Genomic DNA, 18,591 nt, shown 5'->3' with positions numbered 1-18,591 from the left:
ATTTCCGCACCTAAGGTCACAGCCTCAAGTCCTCGGCAGTGACTTCAAAGTGAAACACTATTACATAAAAATATTTTTAAGGAATCTGCCTAGTGGATGGCATCAATATTCAGGTCATAATGGAAGGCAGCTTTCTTGGTTCTAGAGGTTGGTTACCTGCATTCTTATGAAAAGCAAATAAAGTGTCTCAATTTGGAAATATCTGCTATGTGAACTTGAAACTTCTTATACAACAAACTGTCTAAAAATAGAAGAAACTCATTTCAATATTTAAAATGCACTCAGATCCCCACAGAACAGTACTTAACTTTTAATTGATTTTATCATTATTTTTGATGCTTCTCAGAATCAGTAATGACTCACCTGGAAGAGAGAAACTTATCTGGAAAATGCATTCCAACTTTAAATTGTGTTATACTCACAGTTGTTGACAGACACAGTTTGCAAAATCTTTGTTTCTTCACGTGTGACTTGTTCATATTTTCATGACTAACCAAGACTTTCAGAAAATAGAAAGAGGCTCAAAAAAAAATCTAACCACGTTCTAAACAAACTTCCCTATAAGCAGTGAATTTGTTCACATTTGCAGCTGAGACGTAATTGATCGGGCAGAACCAAAACAGAGACAGGTCTATGAACTTTTTTGAAAAATAATAGAGTCGGTAATATAATCTATCCATAATCATAAGTTAAAAAAAAACTAAGATCTTATTTTTCCAAAATACTCGGTGTTTTACATTGGACTGCATGGTATAAAACATTGCCTTGTAAGTTACGAATGGGACCCCAGTAAACAAACCAGCAAGTCAAGATGCTGTTTATGATAAAAGTAGAGAAATTCCCAACAGATTACATTCTTCTAATTATCACAGAAGAGCCCATTCTGATTCATTCTGTTTAGCTAGAAAACACATAAGGAAATGTCAGAAGCCTCTGTTTCATAGCCCGCAAAAAGTATCCTGGGACACAGACAGACATACTTGGCAGGACACAACTGATTCTAGAAATGAATAAACTCTGATAAAACCCTGTGCAAAAAAGAAGCAGCATCTCGATCTTTTCCTCAGGACTTGAGTCTCTGAATAAAACACTTTAAGTTAGAGCGAGTGAGACCCAGATCCACAGGATAACATGCTTCACATAAACAATTCTCTTTGTTTAACTTGAAAACAGCGAAGTTCCAAAGGATTTTTTTTCAGACTTTTTTCCCTCCATCGTGTTTCCTTAAAAGTAATGCAAACCACCTTACTTACAACCTCTAACCACACATACATCTGCCTGACAATGAGAAATCACAGGGTCAGAGAATCTCCCACTTCAAGATATCCATCCTATTGTTTGATTCATTGAGGTCCTCGAGGTTTGAAGAACATGATACCTGGCCAGTTCCTACCCTGATTGCAAGGAAAGCCTTGACTGCAAACAGGCCCCAAAGCCACGCCACGCTAGCCAACAATGTGGTTTGCCTTAATAAATACCATCCACAACGGAAACAACTTTGAAATTAAGATATTCAGCTTTATAAGACGACCGGTTTCCCTTCAAAATCCAAGGCAACAATCCTCTGAATCTATTTCCTTCTTCAAATAAAAACAGGTCTCTGAGCTCCAGTCACAACTCACTGTAGAACTGAATCATCCGTTTGTTTTTTGCTTGTTTCAGTCAATATATAAGACAACCACCTTAGAAAACCAAGATATCTAAATTATGCAATCACATTTCTCAATTTTCCACGGATATAACACCAAGAATCTCAAACCAGAAGAACAAAATGCATTTACCTGTGTTCCTGTCTGGTAAGATACAGCAATGCTTCTGCAGAATGCCGGGCAAAACCTGTTTCAAAACAAATAAATAAAAGACATGTGGTTATCATTCAGGTGGAGAAAGGCGTCTCATTAACCGTTGCAAGTGTTTTTCTAATAAGGCCATTCAATGTTGCACAGTCAACATGCCCAGAACGATCTAACAAATTAAACAGTACTGAAAAATTCTGATACATACATTTTTCATCAAAGAGGTTAATCAGATTAGGTAAGTGCGCTGATCATATATGCTGTTCCTGGGACGGTAATGGAGTTCTGTTTAATGTATGTCTCTAATGGGTCCTCAAAGCACCTTGAAAGCTGCACTCGGGATGTCTACAATAAGGCAAATGGGCCCTCCAATTCTGTGATGGCTTTTAAAATACGAGATGCAATTAGAGCCTGAATATGGAGGCTTCATGGGGCAGTTCCTTGGGTCCATCTTCTAGGATCTAAGCCAAGACGCTTTTATCAAGGATGAGTCACAAAGAAAATGTGAAAGAAAAGCCTGTGTTTACACACACAGTTCGGCAGTAAAAGGTGAAGGAAATATCTTATTTGATAAGCAAAAGGAAGGTGAAAATAATGAAAAATGGCTTTCCCAAGAAACGTCAGCGCTGTAAGGTAACTGCAAAGCGCAGACTTAAAAAGAATTTGTGACTGAAGAGATCTCTGTGGGAAGATCTACCCATGAGGCTGCAACCATTCCCCAGACTTCCCCGATTACAAACCCCAACCTTCTCAGCCAGGAAGCATGCGTTACGCCCCCCTGGAGCAAATGAATCGGGCAGTGGAGGGGAGAAGCGGGTGTTGCAAAGACGCTGCAGTCTCAACGCTGCCCTCGACCAGCGCAGGGTCTGCTGAGTATACAACGGGCTCTAGTAAACATGTTCAATGAATGCAGAAGTTTTTCTCCAGAATAATGATTCCCTTCCCTTCCACGCTCTCACGATGCCACTACGTCGAGACAAGAAACCCTGGGACCATGTTTGACACTCATCTCTCCCAGCCCTTGATGTCCTACTGTGCAAACACACACACACACACACACACACACACACACACACACACACTTCACATCCTGGGCTCCTTGTAAATCTGCATCCCTTCTGATTCCAAAGCCGACACACCCACTTCCAGAGGGACGCTCCTTGGCTTACCTATCCATAGTTAAGACTATGGCCTAATCACTGTCGTAAACGTGGGATCAGACAAGAACAGTCGATGGGTGCTAAAGCTGGGGGGGTTTTGATGAGGACATCTGAGTGGTTTTAAAGAATCCCCGCACAGGGAGATCAGCTCGGTGCTTTGTGACCGCCTGGAGGGGTGGGATAGGGAGGGTGGGAGGGAGGGAGACGCAAGAGGGAGGAGATATGGGAACATATGTATACGTATAACTGATTCACTTTGTTATAAAGCAGAAACGAACACACCATTGTAAAGCAATTATACCCCAATAAAAATGTTAAAAAAAAAAAAAAAAGAATCCCCGCAGAGCCCCAAGGGATGCGAAAGAGTAATAATTACACCCGAGAAAGGCGTGACCAAAATGAGCATCTCTGTGAGAGGAAGTGGGCGGGGCCGAGGGAAAGACCCCTGTACAGCAGGAGCCTCCGCTGCCGGCTACACAGCACCCGCCGTCTACACGGCATCCTCCGTCTACACGGCACCCTCTGACTCTGGGTCCTGGTTTTCTTTTCCTAACTCTTACATTCGGAATTATTTCCAAATATAAAGGTTTTTTGAGTTTTGCTCTTGTTCCTTGACCATCCTCTGCTCTCTGGGCCCTTCTTTCCCGTGTCATCACTTTCGTCGGCCTCATGAGGAAGCCAGGTGGGCTCCAATCAATACGCCACTTTTGACTGGACCCCCTCGGTCCCCGAGGCTCATGGACAAGTGAAGAGCTATGCTGTTTAAACAGGAAATAACACTGTTCCACTGTGAAATGCAGATGGCAATTCAGTGTCAGGACGTTACTACATGTTCAGTCCAATGGCACGTTGGCGAAGCCACCTTAGCTTAGTCCCCAGAAGAGGCCACGTCACCTCCTAACAGCCGCCCCCACCACGTCGTGTCGCCAGGACGGCCGGTCCCACGAGGGTGTGGGGATGCTGCTCACAGGTGGTGGTAGCAGGAACGCGGAGGTCCGGTGCCTGCTGGCGTCTCCCCGTGAAGGTTGGGCGAATCCTGTCTGTGACCCCTGGTGCTCCCTGCTCAGCTCCCCGCAGGCCAAGGATGCTCGGTGCCTCTGGCTTTGAAGGGTGGAGGCCCCGAAGCCGCTGCCCGGACGGAGGGCGCAGCACACACGTGGGCCCCGTGTCTCTGCTCTCACCTCCCAGGCAGCCATCAGGGTGGACCGAGTGCACACGAGGAGGACACCGGCCAGAGTGGATGGGACAGACGTGCTCGAGGGCAGGCGATGTCAATACCCCGGATGTCGGGGCCGTTACCGCACACAACTCCGCTCGTGAGCACGGGCGCAGGCGAGGCTGCGGCAGGAGGGCCAGAGCTGGGGTGCAGGTCAGGACTGCTCCGGGCAGGCGTTCAAACCCTGGGCCATCACCCGGCAGGCCTGGACAGGAATTACAAGGACCAAAACCGGTAAAGTCACACCAGCCAAGGGGCAGAAACCGCCTGCGTGGGTATCGCCGGGGGCCGTATGCAGACTGCAGGGATCCCGTCGGGGACTAGGGGCCGGAGCCCCGGAAGCCGCATTCCTCTCAGCACCTGGGCTTTCCTCCAGGTTCCCCGTGGTGGGGTGGTGTCCCCGAGACCCACTGCAGGGGACGCCCCCTCAGCGGCACTGTCTGCGCCCCGCGAGGTGCTCTCCCCACAAAAACGGGCGTGAGGAACCTCCTGGAGACGCGGGTATCCACGACCTTGACTGTGCCGAGGGGCTCACAGGCGTGTACAAGTGTCCACACGCAACAAGCTGTGTGCCCTGAATGTGTGCGGGCTTTGTACACCAGTTATACCTCAGGACACTTGATAACAAGGTTTCTGCTCCAAATTCTCCGTGGATTTCTGCTGCGCCTTTAAACACACGTGTGTGCACACACACGCACGCACACAGACACCGCACGTCTAACGAGCTCCCAGCACTGCTCACCTGCTCAGCCCGAAGAACCACCGGCGCCCAGGCTGCGCCCAAGCAACACGGCCACGTGTCTAATGAAACCGTCCCGTCGGTGCACGTGGTCAAGTTTTGAGTGGGCAGAGTGACCACAGTAAAAATCCACAGGCACAGAAAGAACAGGATGGGCGAGCACAGAAGAAAGAGGCTGCAGCGTGTCTCTGTGAGATACACGGCTCTCTCAGAAGAGCTGGCAGTCGGGGACCCGGCCGCCTCCGGAGAGGTGCCTGCAGGGGCCCCAAGGGCAGGAGCGAGGCCGCTGGAAAACTTCACCCAGTGCGGCCCCTCCAGGTGCCCACACACGCAGCCCAGCCCCTCTCCAGCCACCAGAGAACGAGCTGAACTAGGGGAAGCCAGAGCAGCGCAGGCTCCAGCGGAGCCCTGGGTGAAGACAGGAGCGCTAATGGCTGGCTGGCTCCCCTGAGCCCTCCTCCCACCTTCCTCCGGAACGAGAGGGGCTGGGCTTCCCGCCACCTACCCTCACCCTTCCGTTCTCCTCTGAAAAACAGAAAAATACCCCCTATGACGTGGGCCTACAAATGGAAACTCTGGCTTCCCATCAGGTCCCTGTGTGGTCAATTCCACCAGCCAACAAGCCCCACTCATCCACCAAAACGTTGTCCGTAAATTTTAATCTTTCACTTAATTAGGACTTACAGCTGAGGATTACCACACAGTTAAAGAAAACTCCCACTGTGAGAGACACTAAAACAGACAGAAAACTGGAATGAGAGAAAAGCGCAACATTACAGGGGAAAAGAGAACATTTCAAATAATGATAATTAATATTTCAGAAAGCGAGAGAAGGTATTTCGTCCGTGACTCAAGAAAAAGATGTTAAGTTTATGAAAAGAAAATTCACAGAACAACAAGGAGCTTCTGGAAGTTAAAAACAGGAGAACCAAATTTTTTACAGAAAAATAAAGAGTTGAAAAATATTCAAGGAAATCACCCAGAAGGTAGATTTTTAAAAAAATACAGAGAGTTAGGAGAAAAAAAGAGAGAACAGAAACGTATTTGGCCATCCCTGGAGTATCTGACCAACAGCTCATCCAGAATGAAAGGTCCACGAAGCAAAAGGGAAGACAGCACCCAACAAGCCACAGCAGGCCCCGTGTCTAAGGGACAATTTCAGACGACAGGACCCCAGGGCGCCCAACACAGAAGGACCAGCCTCACGCACACTACAGGGAAACTTGAGCACAAAAGGAGGGTTCCAAACGCACCCAAGTGCACGACACTGGATGCCAGGAAATGTGGGAACAGGGCCTTGGAAATTCTAGGGGAAACTGCCCCCAACATCGGCCATGGATGAAAGAGAGAGGAAGGGCCAAGGAGGAGAACCAGGTCTTCCTAAATGACCCGCCGAACCCCCAAGAGGCTCCTGCCAGAGGACGTTCTCTGTGGCCGCCGCGAGGACCCGAGGGGTCCAGAGGCGGGGGTGTCACGGAGGGTCAGGGGTCCCAACGTGGCGCCTGGGCGGTGGGCCAGCACGCGGGGTGGGGGAGGGGATGTTGCCCAGACGGACAGCAGGCTGAGGCTGGACACGCAGGAAAGAGGTGAAAATGCGATGGAGACATTAAAGAGAAAGCCAGGCCTTTTAAAAAAGGCAATTAACGGTGAATGAAAGATGTTACCAAAAAGGCACAATCCTATCAATTTAATGTGATATAAGTACTAACTATTAATTTATCCCAAAGTCAGGATGTAGCCACATTGGGCATTTGGGGAGGGGGAGCCCCAGCCTCCCCCGGCCGCAGCGGGAAGTCAGGGGAGGGGGAAACGGTGAAAGAATGGGGACGGCGTCTCTGGGTCCAGGGCAAGGTATGAAGGGGGTATGAAGCAGCTGACTCTACCCTCTATCATAAGCCTCTTAAAACTACTTCTCTTTTTATAGTATGTACACGTGTAAATTAAATGAACTTACAATTAACTCACATAAAGTAGTGCATGGTAAGTCTGCACAATGATTTTTACAACTACAGGAAAGCAGTACTAAAATGTCCTTAAGGAGAGAAAATTTAAAACGACCAAGACCCTATTTGAATTCATGTACTTCTACTAGACATTTTTACATCTATCTCATTACGATTTAGACACATCTAGAAACTCAGGCTTCACCTACTTACTCAACACACACACCCAGTAAATCCAGATAAAAGCAAACACACAGTTAAAAGCTAGAACAAAATCCGAGCAAACCCAGCCCTGACCCAGAGTCACTTTATGTTTATAAAGGGACATGCAATAAGGAGTTAAGAATGAGGCAAATGCTTATATTTAAGTGACAGTAATGAAAACAGTGTGGTGCTGGTGAGAGAAGAGACAAATGGATCGGTGGAACAGAAGAGACCCCCATAAACATAGTCGACTGACCTTTGACAAAGGAGCGAAGGCAACGCAATGGAGCAAAGACAGTCTCTTCAACAAACGGTGTCGGAACAACTGGACATCGTGTGCAGAAAAATAATAATAATCTAGACACAGACCTTACACCCTTCACGTAAATAAGCTCAAAGTAGGTCACAGCTTAAACGTAAAAGGCAAAACTATAAAACTCCCAGAAGATAACGTGGAGAAAATCCAGATGACTTGGGTGTATGGTGATGCCTTTTTAGATGCAACACCAGAGGCGTGATCTGTGAAAGAAATAATTGATAAGCTGGACTTCATTAAAATTAAAACCTTCTGAAAGATGCTGTCAAGAGAATGAGCAGACAAGCCACAGGCTGGGAGAAAAGACACATGTGATAAAACCTGTGATCCAAAATATACGAAGAGCTCTTCAAACTCAATAACAAGAAAACAAACAACCCGATTAAAAAATGGTCCAAAGACTTTAACAGACAGCTCAGCAAGGAAGACATACAGATGGCAAGTGAGCAAGAAAAGATGCTCCACGTCGTATGTCATCAGGGAAATGCAAATGAAAACAACAGTGCGACACCACTACACACCTATCAGAATGCAAACAGCACAGACACTTTGGAAGACAGTCTGGGGGTTTCTCATAAAAGTAAACATACTCTTATCCTATGATCCAATAGTCAAGCTCCCTGGTATTTACCCAAAGGAACTGAAAACCTTTGTCTACACAAAACCCTACACCCTTTATCCACAAATGCCAAAACTTGGAAGCAACCAAGGTGTCCTTCAGTGGGTGAATGGATAAATAAACCGTGGTCCCTCCAGACAATGGAATATTATTCAGCTAAAAAGAACTGAGCCTTCAAGCCATGAAAAGACATGAAGGAAACTTCAATGCATACGACTGAGTGAAAGAAGCCAATCCGAAAAGATTACAGACTGTATGATTCAACTCTATAACATCCTGGAAAAGACAAAACTGTGGAGAGAGTGAAAAGATCAGTGGTGAAAAGAGGGAGCACAGAGGATTTTTAGGGCAGTGAAACTACTCTCTATGACTCTGTAATGATGGATACAAGTCACTATACATTTGTCAAACCCACAGAATGTTCAACGCCAAGAGTGAGCCCTGATGTAAGCCAGGGACTCTGGGTGAAGATGATGTATCATTCATTGTAGGTTCGTGGATTGTAATGAATGTCCCATCTGGTGGGGATGGTGACAGTGGGCTGGGGGAGGGCCGGGGGACAGGGAAATCTCTGTGCCTCACCTTCAATTTTGCTGTGAACCTAAAACTGTTCATGAAGTGGGAGAGCGGCATGGACATATATACACTACCAAATGTAAAACAGGTAGCTAGTGGGAAGCAGCCACATAGCACAGGGAGATCAGCTCGGTGCTCTGTGACCACCTAGAGGGGTGGGATAGGGAGGGTGGGAGGGAGAGAGACGCAAGAGGGAGGGGATATGGGGATATATGTATACGTATATCTGATTCATTTTGTTATACAGCAGCAACTAACACACCACTGTAAAGCAACTATACTCTAATAAAGATGTTTTTTTTAAAAAAAAAAAAGTCTTTTTGAAAATGCATATTTTTACCAGAAATTGAGGCATTTCTCATTTCATCACAAAGTGAACAGACACTGCTGCCCCATGCCCCCTACTCCAAGCAGAAAGACAGGGCCTTTTGTTCTGCGGGGCTGGCTGGCCTCTCTGGGAGGAAAGGAGAGGACAGTGGTTCATAATCAATCAGACTAAGACTTGGGGTGACTTCACCAACCAAGTCTCAGCCCTTCAGGCTGAAATGCGATCTATGAGCTACTCTGCAAAACAAACGTTCACAGACACACCACGGAAAGACTTTATGATTTAATAGCATGCTGTGTAATAAAAAGATAAATATGAACACACAAATTAAAAATCAACTCACCAGATGGAATGAATCGCCCCTTTCCACTGCTACAGTACTAAGAAAACATGAAAACCTGCGCTGATGTCCCTTCCAACGACAGAAGCGCTACTTTCAGGGCAACAACACAGGCCTCTCCTCTAGTCCGGGGCGGGGAGGCAATGGGGAGGACGGTGTGCTGTGTCACTCACAGAAACACACCGATGTGGACAGACGGGGCCCTCCACCGCGTCACACCCCTGTGGCCCCAACCCCCCGGCCCTCCGCGAAGGTCTGCTGAGGGTCCAGGAGGCCCCGACGCGTGCCAGCTCCGCGACATGCTGGCCCTACCACACGGGCAGAAGGTCCCCAGGGAGCCGTGCCCAGGGCTGCAGTGCAAACGCCTCGCTGAGGCCACACGAGGTTTGTCTGCTTTCATGGCGGGGGCGCTCTCAGCTGCACAGAAACAACCCAGGAGGCTGGGGGTCCACGCGGCCCCATCAGAGCCAGGATGGAGCCCCTGCCTGGGCATCCTCTCCATCAGGTACCAGCCGCGAGGAGGCCGGGGGGTGCCGAGACACCGGGAGTCCGAGCAGAGCTTCCGCCCCTTCAGCATCCGTGGGGACGGTTCTCCAGGCCCACAGCTCAGGACAGGGCAGGGCGGCGTCCCCGGACTCAGCCCCCAGCAGAGCTGTGGTTTGCTGGGCGGATCTTTACGTGCTGTGAGAGCCGCACAAGCGGGGGGCACGGCCGGGGCACTTCCCAGCCTTCAGAAAACCACGTCCGAAAGGGGGCAGGGCACGCGGGACCCCGCCCCCTTCAGGGAACCACCTTCCGAGAGGGGGCAGGGCACGCGGGACCCCGCCCAGAGGCCTCTGCGCCATCAGAACTCTGGCCAGAAATGCCATCTTTTCTCCTGGATGCCCTCTCTGGGGGGGGGGCCCTGAGCTTGGCCTCCAAGGCCAGCCCCACCCTCCTCCCCACAGCAGGCAGGCCGTGCTCAGCCCCAACCTGTGCGCTTCCCTCCGCTCAGAAACGTCCTCAAGACTTGGTCCGTGCACGGGAATTTTACGCACAACTTGACCAACCCTGCGGCGTCCAGATTAAACGTCCCCCCGGGCGAGTCTAAGGGTGTTTCTAGGTGAGACCAGCATGACCCAGCGGACCCAGTAAAGCAGGTCTTCCTCCCCAGTGGGGGGCCTCACCCAGTCCCCGGAGGGCCTGGACACAGCAGGAGGACACGGGGGGATCTGCGGCCCCTCTCGCCACCCCTCCCCGTGCCCGTGTGGAGCCCTGTCGGGTGGGGCCCTTCGCTCCCTCCCTCACTGAGCACCTTCCGTCGGAGGTGACCAGAGCGGGCACTGCTCGTTCCAGGGTCACCCTGAGGCTCCCCTCTTCCTGGCAGTGGGAATCCGAACACGACCCCCGCCCGCTAAGTGGAGCTCAGAACCAGCCTCTGGGGTCTGAGGAGGTGACTCTGGTGTGCGACAGGGTCTCTAGGGTTTGGAAGATTCTGCCCCCCAGGACGGCCTGACTTCAAGCCTCACAGAGTCAAAGGCTCGACTTCTGAACGTGAAGCACAGAAGACCCTTTATTATCACGTCCTCTGACTGCAGAGGGGAAGCCATGGATAGAAAGTTCCAAAACACACGTGCGCACACACGTGCATGCACACACACGTGCACACGCACACAAGCGGGCACACGTGTGCGCACACACGCACACACACATACACACACATGCATTTTGTCCAAAATCATCCTCCCCGTTACAAGTGGAAAATGACCAAGATATTTCCATTCTTATCAAAGAGACCATTTAACTTTTTACAGAACATTCATCTGAGCTTAAAAATAGCGGACGTTGGCGCAGAACGAGTTTGGACTCGCTGTTTCACAACACCAGCGCTCACTGCAGCTTTTTCTAAATTTCAGGAACTGTTGGTTGAGGAGGTTAAGAGCTAATTAAGAGCTAATTGAGAACTTATATTCGTATAAACAGATCTGAAAAGGCCTAACAATTTAAATGATGAGAAGAAACACCATTTCTAACTTTTTTAACAGATCACTGAAAAAGGACAGATACTTAAATTCGTGGTCCTGTAGCCTCCCAGTAACGGGAGGCTTGATGTGGGGTCATCTGGTCCCAGAGAATTCAGTCCACGGAATTCAAAGGAAGTGGAGGCCACCGACATTTGAAATATGCTTTGGGGGCTTCAAATAGCTCCATTATTCTTGTAAAACTAATGGTGGTTGATTTCTTTGAAAATCCAAAGAATTCCACGTTCAATGTTACGAAATAAGTACCTCACCCCTTACCTGTCTTCTTCCTGCCCCTCCCCATGAGCTTCTGAGAGGAACCCTGGGATTTCGATCCCAGAACCCCACCCAATCCACTCCGCTCAGGGTCACCTCCCAGGCCGGGGTGTCCCCTCCCCGCTCTGCTGGCCTTCTCTTCCTCCTGGCCTCCCAGCTCTGGAGCCTCTGCCTCTTCCCGTCTGTGCTCTTGGCCCAGGTCATCCTCCCTGGGCCCTAAACCACCTGACGACTCAGCTTCTCCACCTCAGCCGTAACCTTCTCTCTCCTGGATTCAGAACCATGTCCCGCTGCCTGCTTGCTGCCACCCCGGGATGTCTAACAGGGATCTCAAAATCAACACCATGGGCCCTCCTTAACCACACCTGCTCCTGCACGGCCTCATGGTGTCTACACGGCCTGTCTCCACCTGCTCAGCGAGAACAGAGGCCCCCCTGCACCTTCAAAGCCTCGGTCGGATCCGTGGAACGTGGAGCCTCCCAAGAGGCTGGAACCTTCCTTGGATTCACCAGCTGCTCTCAGATGGGGGTGAAGAGGCAGGGCAGCCTCGTCCCCGAGGAAGGGACACCCTGAGGGATGGCCAGGGCCCAGAGCTGGGCCAGCACCCATCACAGGGTGGGCTCCATCACCCTCCAGGACATGTGGCTCCCAGGTCACAGACACAGGCCGCAGGGCGCTGGGCTCCATCAGGAAACCACAGCCTCCTACCTGGAGGACCAGTCTCTGCTCAAAGGGATCCCGTCCCGGTTGCCAGGCGACCCTGCCCAGGCCCCTGAGGCTCGCTCTGCCTCCGCCCCCGTCTCCTTTCACGATCCTCTTTCCTACTTTTCTACTGTAGACAAGGGTGCATACCGGTCCCATCTATTTAACTAAATGTTATTCAATTTATCTGCAGCGTAAGAAAATTTGAGTGCACGGACCATATGTAACCAAGATGTTCACTTAATCGATCGCCTTTTCTGGGTTAAAAGGCAGGAAACCATCCTTCAGGGCTGTTCCAGAGTGTTTTTCTACAGAATGGAGAAAACTGCCGCGCTGGTTGGGTTTTCCAGGGAAGCAGAACCAACTGGATAACAGGATGTACAAACACTGCGTGTGCACGTGTGCAGGTGTGTGGCTGTATGTAAACATACACATCTATGTGTACATACCCATCAGCCTCCATAAGCGCGTGGCCGACTCCTCATAATTAACCCACCGTTCTCCTGCCGTGAATGAAGCTGCCAGGACACGGGGGACAGGGACCTGCCTCCCTGCTCTCGGTTCTGCGGGTACATCTCTCGATCGTACGGCAGTTCTACTCGTAATCTTCCGAGGAACCTCCACGCTGGCTTCTACGGTGGCTGCACTGCCTGGCGCTCCCACCGACAGCGCACGAGGTCCCTGTTCTCCATATCCTCAACACACCTGCTATTTTCTGGTTTTCTGACGGCAGCCGTCCTATCGGGTGCGAGGCGGCCTCTTCACCCACACGTTGCGGCGCTGTTACGCGACAGCTCCCCCGCGGTCAGCTGAGAGCTTTAGGAGTTTCCCCACCGCACCCCAGCCTCGTGTCGGAACCTTTGGGATGTCTTCCTGTCCTTCCCCAGCCCCGGGTCGACTGCGGGACGGATGCTCCTCACTCCAGAACGTGTCCCACAATTCCCTTTGCGACGGGACCCTCGGTCCCGCGTCCTTACCCATCGTGTACCCTAGACGTTCCCACGCCCGCCAGGTGCTCCTGGGACCCGCCCCCTCCTGAGGCCCTCGTGGGCTCCCAGACTGCCTCCCCGCCTGCTCGGGGAAGCCCCCTTGAGACTCCCGCGGATGAGGGGCTCCCCTCCCCCACAGCCCTGAGGCCGCCCGCATTTGGGGGTGAAAGGGTCACGACCCCGGCTGACCTCCTCCAGCCCGCCTGCCACCTGATGGCCCAGGAGGACCGCACAGACACAGGGAAGCCCGCGCCTCTGTCCTGCCTGCACCTGCTTCCCAGCTGCATCCTTTACATCCTTCCCACGGCCTGACCCTTCGGACACTCGCAGCCTCTCAACCCCAACCCGGCAACCTTCCTTCCTCTTTTCCGTCTATTGAAATCTCGAGCATTTTCCCAAATTAAGCTTAAATCAAATACCCTCCTTGACTTTTCATGCCACGTAGGTCCTGGTCACCTTTATCACCTCTCCCACATGGCACTAACTGTGTCCCCTGCCAGGAGCACCACCCCCGCGGGCTGCAGCTGCATCTCTTTATACCCGTGTTCCCGGCCCAGAGCATCGTAAGGCTCCGAACAGGAGGGCGCCATCCACGGGCAGCCTGAGCCCCAAGGTGTGCGTGGCGGGGGGGGGGGGATGGACCCACAGACCCCAAACGTGAGGACGCTAACGGGAGGGGGGAGAAGAAGGGGGAAAGGGGTGAGGAAGAAGACAGAGAGGAAGAAGGGGAGACCACCACCAGGGAAACACGTCTGGGGGACCGGGAAGCGCCGGAAGCTGGGGAGGCTGGAGCCACGGGGCCCTGCCCAGGAGCACGTGTTCCATCCCCTGGAGAAGGGGCACTGTGCGGAAAGAGGTCCGCAAGGCGACGCGACCCCGAGGAGAGCAGAGCACAGATGGGAGGTCGAGGCGGGTGGAGGAGAGCGACGCCTTCTGGAGGCTGGGAAGGAAAGTGACCACAACAGCACAGAAGCCGAGACGACCAGATTTCTAGCTCTCCACGCGGCTGGGACCCTGTTTCTCAAATTACACTCCCACGGTGGGGCGGGGAGAGATTCAGGGTCAGAGAAGGTGAGGAAACACTGGACTCGCATCTCATCTCGGTGGCCGACAGTAACCACGGGCACCCCGACGTCCCCACGACATCCTGCAGGAGGAGATTCTCCCCTGATGGCGGGGGGCAGCTTTTCTTAAATGTTTCTAGGAGAAAATGAACGTCTAAGGATCGTTACTGTAACTTTCTGTGCAGCCATGGGATGGAAACAAGACAGGCCACGCTCCACCCGCCGTGGCTTGGGGGCCCATGAACCGTCCGTCCCACGCGGTGCCCAGGACCCACCCTACCAAGCCCTGAGTCCGCACGAGGGCGAGGACCACGGGCAGAGGGCCGGAGCTTCTGCGTCCTGACGCCGCGGCGACGGCTCACGCATCTGATGACACAGGAAGGACGCGAAGCACAGGTGCGGGTGGTGCGTCTGCTGAGTGTGAGGGAGCCTGCCGTCCGCAGAGCTCGACTCACAGACAGAAGCGGAGACGCTGACGGAGCAAAACCGCCCCCGTGGGAACAACCAGAAGTGACAGCCGTCGGGGCACGAGGAGGGAGTAGAGATGGGGTGTCGCACACCAGCTCCCGCAAGAAGCCACCTGGATAGATAAACCCGCTGGGTCTTGGTCACCGTCCGCACTGGTGGTGCCACTCAGGGTGACCGGATGCTAACACGGTGTGGGTGTGTGTGCGTGTGTGCAGGTGCCCATGAGTGTGTGCGTAGAAACACACACGTGTGTCAGGAGGGAGGCATTTCTCACTCAGAATATTTATTAAGGCGCCATTTCAAGTATCACAGACAAAGGTCCTGCCTGACCCCCGACACCAAGGTTCCAGGGCCCGGATGGGCGAGAGCAGCTCAGTCCTGGCCTTAGACGCAGGGACCACACAGACCCCTGGGACTGCTGGTGGGAAGGACGCAGACGTCCTGAGCAAGTAAATGCAGCCAGGTGGGGGGCAGCTAACATCTTTTGTTACATTTCACAGGTTATTCATGGACATCACAGCGACAGACTGAGTGTTACCAATAAGAAGGGAGTTGGGCCGGTCAGGAGAGGGGAAACTTTGTGTTCTTTTACATTTATTTCTACTGATGTATTTCTTAAACGGTTTCAGTTGCAATTTTGCTTTCAAAATCTAGTAATCTGAGAAACATGGAACAGAAGAGGAACCAGGTTCTCTGATAAAATATCCTACAACCAGCCAAACTATAGGGGGCAAATGTCCCACCTAAAACCAAGGGATAAATGAGATTCGTGGGGAGACTAAGTCCACGCAGATCTATTAGTGCCCGGAGAGAGTTTTCCAGCTCAAGGAAAGATTGCCTATTAATTTTCTAAAAAGTAAAAATCCCTATTCTAGGTTGCAGAACTTTGCTGAATTGTTTTACTTATTTTTTCTTTTGGCTGTGCCACTCGACATGCGGGATCTTAGCTCCCCGACCAAGGATAGAACCCGTGCCCCCTGCAGCAGAAGCGCGGAGTACTAACCACTGGACCGCCAGGGAAGTCCCTTTGCTGAACTGTTTTAAAAAGAAGTATTCTACCTTAAAGTATGTAAGATCAGATTTATTACTGTTGTCACGCTGCATGAAATTTTTGCCAGTTCTTGGGACGATCCCTGAGGCTCTGCGGGCGAGGGCAGATCACACTTCTCTGTTGGGCCACATACGAGCCCCCGCCTGCTGTGCGCCATCTCCGGGGGACCCACGACGCGTGAGCACGGCGCATGCAGGCTGTGGGTGCCGCTGCTCGGAGGAGAGCTCGTTCGTGTCAAGACGCGGAACCTGCAGCAGGAAAGGGGTGACGTTCTCAGCAGAGTCCCGCCAGCAGTACGCACTGTGTTACCAGGGCCGTGGCGGACACGAATGTTCCATCACGGGGACGGAAGCCTGTAGCTGAGCCCGCACGCTGTCCCGGGACCCACAAGGCAACGGCAGCGGAGGAGGGTAGCCTGGCCGCCGGGGCCGAGGGCGAGAAGCGTGGAGATGGGCTCCAGGGTGGTCATCCGGCCAAAGGAGTGAGAAGAGGGGACAAACCTGACAGAAAGAGGTCAAAGGGAGGAAGGAGGGCCAGGGACACCGGTGATGAGAGCAGCCCCGGCGGGAGGACACTGCCCTTCCCCCCTGGAGGAGGGGGGAGCGCTGGTGAGGACCACAGGCTCCCAGTAGAGGCTCTGGGGGTGTTTGTCAGCAGCAACGACTCAAATACATGCTTTCCCAGCAGCAATCACGTCTTTTCGGCATGGAGTGGGGAAGATCAGTGATGCCATTTATCCACTCTTGGAACTCTGCCAAGTAGGAGAAGGACAGACTGCGGGGGGGGGGGAGGGGGCCGTTAGTGGCAGAAATAACGACTTGACAGACTCAGGCGGGCTCTGCTCCCCAGGGACTACGGAGACGAGATGGGACAGACGGGGGACAAACCAGAGGGTTGGGGCCAGGTACCGACCGCGGCAGGGCTGACCTCAGAGCAGGAAGGTACCCTCAGCACAAATGAGAAATGGAGCACGAGGTCCCGCACGAGGGGGGCCTGATGGAGAAAATCCGGCACCACCGGACCTCGGGTCCCCAGCTCAGCACGCCCTGCGCTCCCCGAGAAGAGCCTGTCCCTCTGGCGGACGTTCCAACAACAGAATGGCTGCTAGTTCAAGGCTGACAAGCGTGAAACTGGTCTTTGCAAATGACAGTCAGAGAGCAAAGAACCCTCCGCCCAGAGGCCGGGGGGGCGGGGGGACGGTGAGAGAGCACATTCCTCTGGCCTCGTTCTTGTAGCCCATGGACTAAACAGGTCAGAACCCAACTCCTCCGGGGATCCTAGACCAGATTTGTTCCGACAGCATCTCTATCCGTGTAAAGACGAAAAGGTTAAACTAATAACCATGACTTTTTAACATATGACCAAGCCAGCTTTCATCAGTATGGACCCTAGAAGCCTCCTGGGTATATTTATTTCAGGTTTATTGAGGAGCAAGTGACCAATAACACTGTAATCTAAAGTATAGGCATGATGATTTGATACACGTGTACACTGTGAGATGATCACGCCATCGAGTTAATGGACACGCCCCTCACCTCACAGAGGTGACTCATGTGTGTGCATGTGTGCATGTGTGTGCTTTGAGAACACTTGGGACCTCAGCACCTTTAAAGGACACGATATGGTATTATTCACTGTAGTCACTACGCTGCATGTTAGATTCCCCATAACTTATTCGTCCTACAGCTGGAAGTTCAGGTCCTTTGACCAAGGTCTCCCCATCGCCCCTCCCCCAGTCCCAAGTAATCACCATTCTTCTCTCTGCTCGATGACATAAGCTTCTGTGCGTGTTCGTTTCTACATATAAGTGATGCCACACAGCATTTGTCTCTCTCTGGCTGGCTTATTTCACTTAGAATAAACGTCTGCCAGGTTCATCCATGTCGCCACAGCGGCAGGATTTCCTGACCCTCACATTTTCTTTATCCATTCATCTGTCACCGAACACTTAGGCTACTTCCACGTCTTGGCTCCTGTGACTAATGCAATGAGCACATAGTGCAGATACCTCCTTCAAGATACTGATGTCATTTCCTTTGGATGCACACCCAGAAATGGGATGGATGGACCATATGGTGGTTCTATATTTAATTTGTTGAGGAACCTCTATACTGTATGTACCAATTTATATTCCCCCCAACAGTGTACTAGGGTTTCCTTTTCTCCAACAAATAATCCGATTAAAAAACAGGCAAAGTGCATGAATAGACATTTTTCCAAAGAAGACATACAGGCGGCCAACAGGCACATGAAAAGATGCTCAACATCGCTGATCATCGGGGAAATGCAAATCAAACCACAGTGAAACATCATCTCACATCTGTCTGATGTCAGAATGGCCCTCATCAAAAAGACAAGAAGAAATTAGTGCTGTTGAGGACATAGAGAAACAGACGCCCCCTCAAGCCGCCATTGACCAGCACACCATCCATCTGGGACTCGATGCACCACCAGTGTAACGAGATTAACGGGGAATCCTGAGCCGAGTTAATAACCACTGTCTGCTGAAAAGTCTCGAATTGAAACATGTGAGACTCCTCCCCTCCGCCCCCTAACTGCAAATCCTAACGCATTTTCCTGGAAACGCTGGCTCCCTCTCACTTCCCAGCAGCTGTGGGAGCCTCACGATCCCCCTCGCCCCCGCTGCGCCCCGACCCACAACCTTCGTCCATGTCACAAGGAAGAGCAGAGCCGGCGACAGGGACCACAACACCGACGAGCCGTCCCCTGACCCCTGTGACGTCAGAGACGCATCCCACGTACCTGACACTGAACCCCCAATGTGTCCTGGACACCACGTTCTC

General features: G+C 51.8%; 1 protein-coding gene across 2 annotated transcripts in view; it reads right to left on the bottom strand.

Annotated features, from left to right (window-relative positions):
- The window catches only part of DLGAP2 (DLG associated protein 2), a 719,605-nt gene that overhangs the window by 552,810 nt on the left and 148,204 nt on the right, over positions 1–18,591 (bottom strand). For both annotated transcript variants that reach the window (XM_060001227.1, XM_060001228.1), the window contains exon 3: positions 1,782–1,836. In XM_060001227.1, the coding sequence (XP_059857210.1) occupies positions 1,782–1,836 (55 nt within the window). The remainder of the gene's footprint in view (positions 1–1,781; positions 1,837–18,591) is intronic.

This window comes from Delphinus delphis, chromosome 21 (assembly GCF_949987515.2).
Source record: "Delphinus delphis chromosome 21, mDelDel1.2, whole genome shotgun sequence".
Taxonomy (NCBI): domain Eukaryota; kingdom Metazoa; phylum Chordata; class Mammalia; order Artiodactyla; family Delphinidae; genus Delphinus; species Delphinus delphis.
The sequence above is the reverse complement of the archived record's forward strand: the minus strand, read 5'-3'. Positions and strand labels throughout refer to the sequence as shown.